The sequence below is a fragment of the Lampetra planeri genome, chromosome 30, assembly GCF_965212315.1.
Source record: "Lampetra planeri chromosome 30, kcLamPlan1.2.h2, whole genome shotgun sequence".
NCBI classification, from domain to species: Eukaryota; Metazoa; Chordata; class Hyperoartia; order Petromyzontiformes; family Petromyzontidae; genus Lampetra; species Lampetra planeri.
The window spans coordinates 12,247,661-12,262,090 of NC_136136.1; the positions used below are offsets into that span (position 1 = coordinate 12,247,661).

The window sequence follows — 14,430 nt, forward strand, 5'->3', positions numbered from 1 at the left end:
GCGAGTCGCAGTGTTGTGGCGTCTCGAGCACCTCTGAGACGTCTCCCGCCTCAAGTGCCATACATCGAAAATAGCTCCCCCCTCCCCCCCCATTGTTTCACTTCATCATCGTCATCGTTAGTACGACGACACCAACACCCAGTATCCGACACTGATGGGTGGAAGTGCAGCTCTCGATCGGGTGCTAGCCGGCACTACGGCGGAGCGATGACCTTTGCGGAATGTCCCGTGGAAGTAAAGACGTCTTGTCTGGCAGGCACCGAGGCAGCGATAAGGCTGCACAAAAGGCTTATCGCGTCACTCCAAAACCGCGCACACGGTAGCGCCCCCATTACGCTGAGCTCCACTCCAGTAACCAGCCCGCTTCAGTCCTTCACGCCGACGATCTGATTGTGTGCGCGAGAGAAAGAGAGAGACAGTCTTCGGCTGTCGTGTGCACGGCATTACCCTCGCCTCATATTCCAATCAAGAGCGCCGCGCTGATACAGCCTGCGGGTTACATGAAACTAAAACTATATTAATGTATATTATATTAAACACACGTTTTGCGAGGTAAGGCCCACTGAGGAGTGGAGCTCTTTTTCATAGACGTCCTGGCCACAATTGATGACACCTCAACGAAGTAGCTTATCACGTGGACATGTATCGCAGCCTCTTACTCTAAACGTACGATTCTAGATGTGGACGGGAGAAAAACCTTCGTACCCGGAGAAAAATCCACGCGACGACGGATAGAAATACGCAAACTTCAAATATACAAGCATCGTCAGGGATGGAACCCACGACCTCCTGTAAATCAGGCGAGGTAGTTAACATCTCGCCGCCGTGGCGCATCCCGTTCGGAAACACACAAAAACAAAGATCCCCCATATAGCCCAAACAGACTGTTGGGTCAAGTGTTGTTAGCGAGCACCTATCAAGGCACGCGAGGTAGTGGGGTGGCCAGCACCACGCCCGGCCGCCTTTGTCTCCCGAGTGGTGATGTTTACACACCGCACCAGGTACTCATTTAAGGCTGAGTCAACCTAAGGGAAGGCCTACGACCGATTCAGATAATCGTCACTGGGTGTTGGCCACACGCGCGCACACGCGGTGTGCGTATCTTCACCTGATCTCGCCACGCTGCGCGAACGAGTCCTGTGCCACCCCATACATCGGGAGGGAATCACAAGGCAATGAACGGGGGGACCGTGATGTTAATTCGTGGGTGGCCGAGGCGTAGAGCTCGCGAGCCCGAGGCGCTGCTAGAACTACTCGTGGGCTGCGACGCGGAAGCTTATCTCACCATCGTAATGTTCGTCACGCGTGGTCTGTGTGTGCCAGTGTTACCACGTGGGAGATCCAGTGCCGGATGATACTAGCAGCACAAGTAGCTACATATGTCGTAGCTACGGGCCCCGCACTTTCCAGGGACCCGCGTTAAATGCTTTCAAGCTATCAATTCCGTTTCAATGATTCTGCACTTGCTCTATTACTATAGTACTACACTGCCTTCAACTTTTATGGACGACTGGGTGTTTAAGGTTAGCGATTTGTCGTATTATCTGGCTGCATAGCAAATGAAAAAAAACAATTACTGTGCAAGTAAAAAATGCGTGTTTTATATTCATGTGTGTTTTTTTTTATTTAGGGAACCCTTTATAGCATATGCTACAGGCCCCGCACTAGCTTAATCCGGCACTGGGGAGACCTCAATCACATCCACCACTTAGGGGTTCACGATACACACGGGCGCGCTGTGTGTGTGCACAGCTGAATGCCGATACGAGTGCTGCTGCTGCAAAGCGCGTTACATGTGCAATACAAGACAAAGTTGCCCCCTCCCCCGTGTAGCCTGTGGCAGACTGTTGCGGCAGGAGCTGCTGGCGAGCACCTACGAAGACCGGCACGGCACATGAGAGGCCGCCTCTGTCTCCCCAGTGGCGATGCCTGCCTTCGTATCACGTAAATAAGCCGGGGAGATAAATGACCTAAGGGTTGGAGACTGCACTTTACGCAATGGGGCCTGATAAGAATTGCATATAAAAGTGTTTCTTTTCTTTCTGATGAATAGGTTTTTTTTATTGGAATATGAAAATGCATCTAATAGTAGCCCATCGGGCAACAGCCAAACCCGTCAATAATGAAAACATATTTTCCAAAGTAAACTCGTTTAGTATTTGAAGTAACATTTAAATAAGTGCACGGCACATTGAATAATGGGGCAGAACTGTTGCAGTGAGGTGAACGTTTCATCCACTTAGTGGCGCGTTCCTGGGACCCCAGTTCTCATTTTGATCGGGGTTAGGTAGGAAGAGCGCTGCACAATACACAACACCCGTCCTATCGTCTCATGCCCCGCGAAGATGTCGCGATATGTTCCTGTTTGACAGTCGAGCACAAAGAACGCCCTCAATCTGTTCAGCTGCAGATATTGCAGCCTTCCATCTGCGCAGCGCACAATGCAAAAGGTTATCAGGGAAACATCTCTTGATGTTTTGGCTCGTTACACGATTAGGTTCGTGTTTGTGCAATCCGAAACAAAAAAAACACACGCGTTCTTCGCTTGCGAGAAATTGACAGCGCATCTCGGTTAATGAATCGAATGCACTAAACGGTGCTCAATTCTTACTCCTGGTGCCCGCTAACCACGTTTGTCATAACACAGACCTATTATGTGCACTTGAGAGCCTACGGTCTCACTGATGGTGTACAATAAACTATGGATGCACCGTGCAATGATTGCCAAGCAATGCAGCATTACAGTTGTATTAATTTAAAGCCAAAAATGTGAAGCCATCAACATGGGAGTCTGGACGCTCTAAAGCAAGAGTTCTTGTCGTAACGAGCAGAAAGTTGCGAGTGCAAATTGGGGTCAGGGGTTGACTCAGCCAGTCCTTACAGGGTTTATCAAGTTTAACACGTAGGAGGCTTTTGCGACCAATATCATCCATAATACAGGTTTTTTTGGGTTAGATCGCATAAATATATAAATGTGTCGTTAAACCCGCCAACATCTGGCACAACCAATTAGGAAAGGGTTTAACATAAACAGAACGTGCCAACTCGTTACTAGTACAGCACACCGGTGTGTTGGAGAGCAAATCCACAACATTTACAAATATTAAGGGTTTATCAAATAATGACTCCGTGCAAAATCAACAGTGGTTGTTCTGCGGTGGAAAGTGTCCACCTCGATATTGATTTGACATTTACACCACAGTTCAAGACCACCAACAGACTGTTTTATCTACACCGTGTTCAACCACCACACTGCAGGTAACCACACGCGGTGGCGAGATGTTAACTACCTAGCCTGGTATACAGGAGGTCGTGGGTTTGATCCCGACCCTGACGTCTGCTGTATATTTGGAGTTTGCGTGCCTCTCCCCGTGGTAGCGTGGCTTTTTAAGCGGGTCCCCTGGTTTGTCCCTCCACATTTAAAACATACGCTGAGAATATTTGGCTGCTATAAATGTCCACATGATAAGCCACTTCGTTGAGCCATCTTCTGTGACCATGTCGCTTCTGAAAAAGAGCTAAATAGCTCAGTGGGCCTTACCTGGTAAAATAAAAAAAAAAGGTTTATAGTTTAGTTTAGGTAAATGATTGAGATCCAAATCGGAATGTTAGCTCCCCAAAACGAAAACCAGTGGCTGTCACCTCCTCTCCACACCTCCTCTCCGCACCTCCGCGGTTGTTTGCGTGGAAGATCAAATCAAAGTTTATTTGTCATGCACAGGATGCAGCGGAGTGTAACACGGGACAATGAAAATGCTTCATTTGCAAGCTCTCGCAAACAGTGCAGCAGCTATACCAAAATATATACAATCAAGGCAATACACAGGCAAAGGAACACAATCGAATACTACGTCAATAAAACACGTAAATTAGGCACAACAAAGACCACTGTATACAAAAGTGGTGATAAATATAATACAGAAAGACTTATTCACACTAGGTACTATTTACACATATGCGAGGGAAGAGGGATACCGTGGAATAGGTTTGGATAGAATAAATTGACTTGATTGAGCAGTGGGATATATAGTAATACATAGTAGCAGAAGCAGCAGTCGTGTGGTTGTGTAGGTGTGTGTGGAGTGTGTGTGGTAGGTGCAGAGTCAGCGCACATAGTCTGATGTGAGTGTGATGTGTGTGTTGTAAGGTGCAGAGTCAGTGAATATAGTCTGTGAGTGTGTGTGGTGTGTGTGTGTGGTAAGGTGCAGAGTCAGTGCACATCGTCTGATAATAGGTAGACAACCAGGGCTCAGCTGTTCAACAGTCTTATTGCTTGAAGATGTTTTTGCAAGGGCACGCTAAGTGTGCCAGGCCTCCGGAGGAGCACGATTCAAGAGAGTTGGCATCAAAGAGCAGAGATGCATTCCGATCTCATTTACGTTTCACAATTATGTTTTTCTACTCCCCAGACAAAGCCATTACCAAAGCCAGTATTTATCATGGGGTTTTTTTTTTATCCCGTTACTGATAATTACAGAGTGAAGAAAATCGTCTCTGGGAATTGGTGCTGATATTAATGAGAAAAAATGTCTCGGCAACATGTGCAGAAGCTCGTGCTTGAGTTATGTAAAGCACACATTTTTCGCATTCATTCGTCATGGTCACTCTCATCAGCAAAATCTGCTATATTTTTTCCACCACTCTACTTGATAATGTATCTGGGGTAGGATTTCATGCAGAAAGGAGAGAAACTGGGAAATGTCTTCATCTTAATAATGAAAGCCAATGGTAATTGTATGCAAACATTAATTAAAAATCGGTAATCCATCCAAATCCAGTGGTAACTGGAAACCCAGATGGACTGGAGGGGCACAACAATAATTATACCACAAATGAAAGGAAATTTGCCGAATTTACATAAACGTGTGGAACGTGATAGAAATGTGGAAGCAACCCCGTGAGAAGTCGTGCCTTACATTTTGTTGTCTTTGCTGCACGAGTCTGGCGAACTGCAGCGTTCAGTGGAGAAGTGCCTGTTGGATTTAGATACAGTGAGGGAAAAAAGTATTTGATCCCCTGCTGATTTTGCACGTTTGCCCACTGACAAAGAAATGATCAGTCTATAATTTTAATGGTAGGTTTATTTGAACAGTTAGAGACAGAATAACAACAACAAAATCCAGAAAAACGCGTGTCAAAATGTTATGAATTGATTTGCATTTTAATGAGGGAAATAAGTATTTGACCCCCTTTCAATCAGAAAGATTTCTGGCTCCCAGGTGTCTTTTATACAGGTAACGAGCTGAGATTAGGAGCACACTCTTAAAGGGAGTGCTCCTAATCTCAGCTTGTTACCTGTATAAAAGACACCTGTTCGCAGAAGCAATCAATCAATCAGATTCCAAACTCTCCACCATGGCCAAGACCAAAGAGCTCTCCAAGGATGTCAGGGACAAGATTGTAGATCTACACAAGGCTGGAATGGGCTACAAGACCATCGCCAAGCAGCTTGGTGAGAAGGTGACAACAGTTGATGCGATTATTCGCAAATGGAAGAAACACAAAATAACTGTCAATCTCCCTCAGCCTGGGGCTCCATGCAAGATCTCACCTCGTGGAGTTGCAATGATCATGAGAACGGTGAGGAATCAGCCCAGAACTACACAGGAGGATCTTGTCAATGATCTCAAGGCAGCTGGGACCATAGTCACCAAGAAAACAGTTGGTAACACACTACGCCATGAAGGACTGAAATCCTGCAGCGCCCGCAAGGTCCCCCTGCTCAAGAAAGCACATATACATGCCCGTCTGAAGTTTGCCAATGAACATCTGAATGATTCAGAGGACAACTGGGTGAAAGTGTTGTGGTCAGATGAGACCAAAATGGAGCTCTTTGGCATCAACTCAACTCGCCGTGTTTGGAAGAGGAGGAATGCTGCCTATGACCCCAAGAACACCATCCCCACCGTCAAACATGGAGGTGGAAACATTATGCTTTAGGGGTGTTTTTCTGCTAAGGGGACAGGACAACTTCACCGCATCAAAGGGACGATGGACGGGGCCATGCACCGTCAAATCTTGGGTGAGAACCTCCTTCCCTCAGCCAGGGCATTGAAAATGGGTCGTGGATGGGTATTCCAGCACGACAATGACCCAAAACACACGGCCAAGGCAACAAAGGAGTGGCTCAAGAAGAAGCACATTAAGGTCCTGGAGTGGCCTAGCCAGTCTCCAGACCTTAATCTCATAGAAAATCTGTGGAGGGAGCTGAAGGTTCGAGTTTCGAAAACGTCAGCCTCGAAACCTTAATGACTTGGAGAAGATCTGCAAAGAGGAGTGGGACAAAATCCCTCCTGAGATGTGTGCAAATCTGGTGGCCAACTACAAGAAACGTCTGACCTCTGTGATTGCCAACAAGGGTTTTTGCCACCAAGTACTAAGTCATGTTTTGCAGAGGGGTCAAATACTTATTTCCCTCATTAAAATGCCAATCAATTTATAACATTTTTGACATGCGTTTTTCTGGATTTTGTTGTTGTTATTCTGTCTCTTACTGTTCAAATAAACTTACCATTAAAAGTATAGACTGATCATTTCTTTGTCAGTGGGCAAACGTACAAAATCAGCAGGGGATCAAATACTTTTTTCCCTCATTGTATGTTGACGATTACATGCAATGTGTCCACAATCATGAACGAATTAACTAATTATGGTTAAACTCCTTTTACCCATGCCCCGATAATCGGGGACAATGTTCCAATAATCTGCACTCGTAATTGATCCGTAGAAAATTCTGCTATCCATGGATCATCATCCATTTGTCTTAATCATCGTTCAACTTCTTGCATCTTCATCCCATCGACACTGCCTTCATTATCCATCATCATCATCATCCATCACCATCATTATCCAATTCCATCGTGTTATCGTCTTAAGTCATCATCTGCTAACAATTCAGAGGACAGGGTTTTAAATGATCATCTACAATTGGCTTTGAACAAGGGAAAGAGGATATATAAGCAAATGGGGCATCAATAACCACTTCTTGTTTATTTTGCAAACATAATAAGGGGGTCGAGCGGCAAGCTCGTTTTGCTATCTAAGGGTTAGTGCTTAGAGCGTGAATAATGGCTACATGAGGTGTGCACATGCACTTGTCATACCATCTGCTATACTTTACACACGTGTGATAAAGAGGAGTACATATTAGTCTTTGTTAGGCATTATGTTCATGATTACTGGCAATTTTAACAATTCGTTTCTTCACAAATTAGGCAACAGTAAAAATAAGTATCTCCACAATGGTGTCAGTGTGAAAGAAATTCTCTGTAGTTTTCGAAAGTATTACTTATGTATGGTACGAGTCAATGTTTTGACATTAAATTAAACGAAATACACCACCACCAGCTTAAATCCAACACCGTGGTATATACAGCTATTTAACCCTAATTACGAAAGGGTGAACAAACTGTTTCTGTACATTACAGTCCCAACTTCTTGACATACTACACCCAAGTAAAATGCCACTTTATGATTATAATCATGATTACCCACATGTTTAAAGTGTCTTCATTTATGTCCATAATCAGATAACTGCCCTGGCTGAAACCCAAAGGTTTCATTACCAGCCTCGTGGTTGGGTCCATGACGCTGCTAAAAGGCATTGACACCGACTCGGGTATGTGGCCTGAACAGCAGTCTGCAAGACAGGGAGAAACACAGATGTGACACGGGGTCAAATATAAATTCTTCATACACACATTATCTATGGGTATAATGTTAACATCAAACAGAAGCTCTTGGCTTCTAGTTGTGATGAGGATATTCAAATTGTAAAAACACTGAGATGGACATTTTTTAATGTTATGCAGCAGAAAAAGCAGATGGGAATCTGACAGTTATATAATGAGCCACACCACTGCAGAGCCACTTTACAACTTCCCCATCAACAACCTCACGCGCTTAACTGAAGACAGCTTTGAGCATGGTTCCTATCATGCTCAGGATTTCCATGAGCTGAGCCAGAGCCCAGCCATGGCCGAGCCACTCGTGCATCTTTGGAAGCGACTGGGCGGCTCAACCCTGAATCGAGCTTTCGTTAGAAGACGAGCCAGAGCTGAACCAGAGCCGAGCCGTGACTGAGAATTTGGCCCTAAAGAGATTGTTGCCTGGATGTAGAAGAGATGCAGCGAAAAGTCGACTTGTCACGGTTCCGGACGGCAATTCGATTGAATCATTATGCAACCTCGAGGTGAATCGCCGGGTATGGTGAATCCCTGGAAAATACAATACCATCCCTATTGAACGCGATGTAAAGTTTCCATTTTCAGCACTTAAGAGATGTAAGCAACATGTGAGATTCATCAATTAAAATCGAGCGTTGCAATATCAATACACGACTCCACTGTATATGCATTGAATGACGTGTGTATCATTGCAAATTGTCATTCAAACTAAAAGAACGAGACAGAACATATGATTACACGAGGCTGCAACACATTTAGAGTTTTTAAAACATGCCAGTGTTGTGTGTCGTTGTTGCAACACAGGTGTTATCACAGCTAAATGTGTCAACCCCCTGGCAGGATTGATTCTGTTTCACTTGATCACGGGATGAAACCTCCATAATCTGCCACTCTTATCTGCGAATCCCAGATAATCAATGGGGTCCAGAAGGTTTGTGGTTCGTCCTTGTTAGACGCACATCTTCAAGGAATGGCAGATAGGTTGGGTAAACGGTAAAACGTCCGCTGAGATGACCCCAGTAAATAAATATAATGTACGCCAAGGACAAAGATCCTCCGTATAGCCTTTAACAGACTGTTGGGCCAAGTGCTGTTAGTGGGGGTGGGTGGCCAACACCACGCGCGACCGCCTTTGTCTTTCCAGTGGCGATGTTTACACACCGCGCCAGGTACTCATTCGAGGCTGAGACGACCTAGGGGAGGAGGCCCATGACCGGTTCAGATAATCGTCACTGGTGTTGGCTGTGAGCGGGAATCGAACTCGGGTCGCCGGGTTCGTAGCGCAGGTTAGCGCTAACCACTACACTACCGCTCCCAAACCACAACCGCCATTCGCCACTAAGTGACGGTGACGTTACCACGGCGCTTGTGCCAGGCTAGGTGCACGTTGAGGCCACGTGAAGTGTCGAACGCCCGCTGGCAGGAGGTCACGGGGCAGACCCAGCAGGTGCCACGCGTCGACTGAGATGAGTGGCTGATGCACCACCTGTGCCCCCTACTGTGGCAACTGGCTGTGCTTTAACCACCCGGCGCTCCGCTCGTTGTTGTGAGCGTCGCTCCTCCGCCCTCCGTTGTTGTTGGAGGGCGACTGCCTCCAACTGCCCAGTAGCGTCCTTCACGAGCCTCCTCCACAGAGGCCGATCTTGACACCGCTGGTACCAGTCATCGGCAAGTCCACTCAGCTCCACGTCCTCCTGCACTACATCACTCCATCTCTTCTCTAGCCCGTGCCGCGCCCGTTTAGCCCCCTCGATCCGGCCGAACAAAGCTGCTTGGGCATGCGGTGGCTGGGCATGCGGGCTACGTGACCCAACACATTTGCTGACACACACACACGGGCCTCCTCCGTTCTCTCTCCACCTGCCTCACCTGGCCGTGGCTCGGGCTCCGTTCCCATGAGCCTGCTCTCAGACCTCGTGTCCACCCTCAGACCTCGTGTCCACCCACAGACCTCGTGTCCACCCTCAGACCTCGTGTCCACCAGGACCAAGTCCTCGCTCAACGTGTGGGCTCGGATCTCCTCGGAAGCTTTTGAGCAGCGCCGGCGCAAGCGACCGGGCTCTGGGTGGTCACAGCCAGGCCTTTCCCACCACCACCTTAAATGTCCTCCTGCAAATTGTTATATCGCACCAACGTTGGCTCCACGTCCCGATTGTCCACCTGCCGACATCGGGGGCCTCGGGCTCGTGTTGTAGACCACGCCGTGCGGGCGGCGGGCGTGGAGTGCTCGAGGTGGCTTCCCCCTCCCCGTCGATGCCCTCGTCCACGTGGAAGAGGACGGCCCCTGGGAGCCGGGCGGACCTCGCAAAACTCCTGGCGGGCATCTCTGCCCGTGGCCGCCAAGTGCCACGGCGAGTCCAACAGCACCACGGGGCCAAGTGGTGATGGCACCGCTGCTGCTGGTGGTGGTGTTGATGTTTGTTGAGGAGGAGGGAGAGAGGCAGAGTCTCTGGGCTGGCGCTGCTTCCTATATGTCGCTGCTGGCTGGGGGTGCTGCTGGGGAGAGGGTGTGTGGCTTTGTTCCCTCGCATCCTGGAGCTCATCGGGTCGTGACGCTGGCAATGAAACGTGGGCGTTGTAACTCGTTATCTCTCCCCGTAGTTAGATTTAATTATGTATTAATTAGGGGCTTAACCATTTCCAATTGAGGTTTCAACGCGTTCGCCATGTGCGTCCATGTGAATTATCTGCGGGGCACGCGGACAATTTCTAGGAAAGATGATCCCGGCGTGAATTCGAGTTTAAGGCCGTGCTGCTATTCTGAACCTTACCCTTGGAAGAACCCTGGCAAGTGTGTGAAATTGTTACCCGGGGCCAATTCTCATCCCACAATAAAACCCAGATCACACAACGGGTCGCCCACTACGGGGGACGTCACGCCCTGGCTGGTGGCGGTGCGTGCCACGAACTTACCCCGCCCTCACCCGGAGTCCCCTGCCCCAGGAGGCGCGGGAACCTAGGCACTGAAAATAGGCAAGGCAGGTCTGGTGCCTGGGGCTATAGGCCCCAACCCGCGTTGAACATGAATCGACGATGACACGTGTCGGAATCTCGTTGATACTTTAATGTGTTGATTTACCTATTTACAATTAACTTAACATTTTGAATTTTGCGTCAGTTAAAATGTTTCGTTACTCGTTGAAATTAACATGTCGGAACCTTACATTTGTAATAAAAGAGAAAGTATTTAGTTTTTTTAATGAATGCGTACAACCTGGCTGTGACATTGAGCTGATGTTGATGAACACAAGGCGAGGGGCAGGTGCCAACAAGAGGCATGGAGAGACAAGAGGAGGAACGCCTGGAGATAGAGGACATAGGCTGACCCCATTAATCAGAATCTTGATTTGAAGGCTACCGGGTGATCTTTGGTTTTTGTGGTGGCTGTAGTGGTGTTGGTGGTTGTACATTGCTAGTGGTGATGGTGCCCATGGTGGGCACAATCAGAATCTTTAGACTGCAGGAGGAATACGATGAGCTATGAAGCTCTTTTTCACAGATGTCCAGTAGGAGCGGGTCAGCGGGTTACAACAAAAAACAATAAAAAAAAACAATAGGAGTGCAAAATAGAGAGAACCGTAAGTGACTAAATATGAATAAAACATGTTTTAGTTGTACTGTTAAGTCCGATTTATCAAGCTTGGGCAAGGCAGCAAAACAGTCCCAGAGCAGCACACCAAGATAACGCCACACAGTAATCACTCAATACCATGCAACATTAACTATCGATACACACCTCTCAGCAACACGACCTTATATTTCATACATTTGGACCATGTTTACGAGAGTTATCGTGACCCATTGCTGCAGAGAGAGATCGTTGATCAACAATGCTTTCAACCTTGCAAAAGTGCTGGAATACAGAGCGGTGTTATTAATCACGTGGAATAGAACAGCGTGAACATTCCAGCTGCATTGGGGCACTCGCTCCTACGATGTAAATGCGTGCTGCCACACGAGTCACACGTTTGGTCATTGTCATTCCACCCAGGAATATGATCGACTTTAGCAACAGGACAGAGTTTTATTTAATAGTTCAGGTTTAATGAACAGTGCCCGTAGTCCAAGTCATAACTCACAGTAAGCACAAACAGGGATAAGTGTCTGGGGAGCAGTCGTGTAGTGGTTACCACTCACGGTCATCAACACCAGGATCAATTATCTGAACCGGTCCTGGGTCTCCCCTAGGTCGATTCGGCCTCAAATGAGTACTTGGTGTGGTGTGTAAACATCGCTACTAGAGAGACAAAGGCGGCCGGGCGTGGTGCTGGCCACCCACCCCCTCGTGTGCTGAGCCGGCCTTCATAAGTGCTCGAGAACAGCACTACCCCTAAAAGTCGGTTAAGGCTTTATATAAGGGTGATCTTTGTTCATGTACAATATAACCTTTGCCCAAAATGAAATTACAGTACTTTAAGCCAACTATAATGAAATACAGTGTAGTAATAAGGGGAGCTCTTGTGCAACTGTGGGTACGTGCTGTGGGCATATATCGATGTGGGTATTCATAGGATATAGAGTGAACAATATTTACAAAAATGTGTTAATCCACTTCTGGATGAAGGCTTCCTCAACCTGTCAGCATTAGGGGTTGTTTGACCATACCTCACGTTTTTGGGTTGATGAAGGGGAGGCCTAAGTACCGCTTCCCATATTGATCGCCACTGATGTTGGCCGTGCTGGGATCCAACAGTGCGCGACCGCTCCATTCATATAAAGAAAAGTTATTTACAAATAATTAAAGCAGCACACTTTTTAATCGCTCCGAATGTTCTTTAATCTTTTACGCCCAAAGCTCTTGTAGCATAAGTTAATGAGCAAACCCAGCCAGGGCTGCGTCGATCTCAGGAGCACTGCTATAGCGCCCTCTAGCGGCGTCACAGTCACGCTGCAGTCAGCTAAACTCTCTCCAAAGCCTCAACAGCAACCTACAACCTGGTTATCTTAGCCCAGGTTATCTCAACGCAGGTTGTCACTGGCCTGCGTTTTCTTTAATACACAAATGAAGTGGTCATTGACGCAGCCTCGACAGAAAGTCGTGCACGATCGAGGGGCAACCATCGTTCAAAGGCAGCGCCTGTGAACGACCGATGGCCCAAACTCCTTGTACTCAAGCGCTGTTATCCACATCTGCTGGAAGGTAGAGAGGGATGCCAGGATCGAGCCGCCAATCCACACCGAGTACTTCCTCTCCGGTGGCGCAAAGATCCTGACAGGAGCTCCGCGTGGCGCTAACTTTGCCAGCTCTTGCCACAGTCTCTCGTCCAACCCAGGGAAGAGGCTGGATCCCCCAGAGAGCAGGATATTGGAGTAGAGGCTCTTGCGTAGATCGATGTCGCTCCGGGTGACACTTTTCCAGACCAGCTGGTGGATTCCCGGTGTGTCCAGACCGACGATCGTGGGCGAGAAGAGAAGCTCGGGTGCCCGGAAGCGCTGGTTGTGAAGGGTAATGACTTGACCGTCCGGCAGCTTGTAGTCGACAGCCAGCTCCTCTGGCTTCCGTCTAAGCTCCTTTTCGTAGTCCCCGGCCACGTAGCACACCTGTTCTTTGATGTCGGCCACAATCTCCCACTCGGCCGAGCTCACAAATGCGTGTCCCCTCTCGGCGAGAATTCGGCCCAGGTTATCGGTGACGTCTCGCCCGGCTACATCCGAGCGGAGCACAGCGCGCGGGAGCCCGTAACCTTCAAACACAGGCACGGCGTGCGTCACCCCGTCGCCCACGCCGACCGCCAGCCCCGTCACCATGCCGCTGGCGTAGAGCGACAGCACGGCCTGCACGGCGACGTGGACGGCTGGTGCCCCGAACCGCTCGAACAGCAGCTGGACCGCTTGCTCGCGGTTCTCCAGGGGGTTTAGAGGAGCCTCCGTCAGGAGCACAGGCTGGTCCTGCGGTCTCGCGTGCAGCTCGGCCTCGTAGGCGTGGGCCCACACGCGCTCCATGTCGTCCCAGCGCGTCACGATGCCGCGCTCCACTGGGTAGCGGAGGGAGAGCACGCCGCGCCGGCACAGCGCCTGTCTCCCTATGTAGAAGCCACCATCGCCGCTACCGCCGGAGTCGTCAAGCCCACGGCTGACGAGCATCGTGTCCCTCTGACGGGGCCGGCCCACGAGCGAGGGCACACAAAAGCGTGGGGCGTTCTCCCCGGCAAAGCCGGCCTTGCATAGACTGGAGCCATTGTCCATGACCACCGCCGGGTTGTCCATGTTCCTGGCTGTCAGGTGCAGGGACGATGGGGCCTTTTAAAGACTGAAAGTGAAAGTGAACAAAAATGAGAAAGGGACATGTTAAGATGTGGAGTAAGTAATATCTCTAACCCGAACGAACCACTAATCCTAACCACACAAGTTAACCACCAGACAGCCCTACTAACCAAAACTACATTAACCAAACCACAACAATACTAACCATAAGGATATTCACCAGATCACAGCCTTGTGTCCAACTCTCCCACATTAACCAGAGACCATAGCTCTACCCCTAATTAAAATACCACTCACCAGACCACAGTCCTATGTCTAGCCTTAACCCACGTTAGACTACTTGACTATATCCTTACAAATGTCCCCATTCTTGATTCTAGGCATGATGTTAGCCTGGCCTCTGCTGCTTTTTTATTTGTTTCTTTTTCATGTTTTGTTCAGTGCTCAGTTTTGGTTTTTCACAGTGCGGGGAATATTGTTAGCTGCTCCTGCAGAGATACGCTGCCACATCCAGTCTCAGGTATACCTATATATCTCCGAC

The 14,430-nt window shown here is 48.5% G+C and overlaps 1 protein-coding gene across 1 annotated transcript; it reads right to left on the bottom strand.

The window, feature by feature from the left end:
* Positions 1-10,743: 10,743 nt before the first annotated feature.
* Positions 10,744-13,914, bottom strand: LOC144728988 (uncharacterized). Its single transcript, XM_078608823.1, has one exon. It carries the CDS (start codon positions 13,890-13,892, stop codon positions 12,750-12,752), a length of 1,143 nt encoding a protein of 380 aa, XP_078464949.1. The 5' UTR covers positions 13,893-13,914; the 3' UTR covers positions 10,744-12,749.
* Positions 13,915-14,430: the final 516 nt, after the last annotated feature.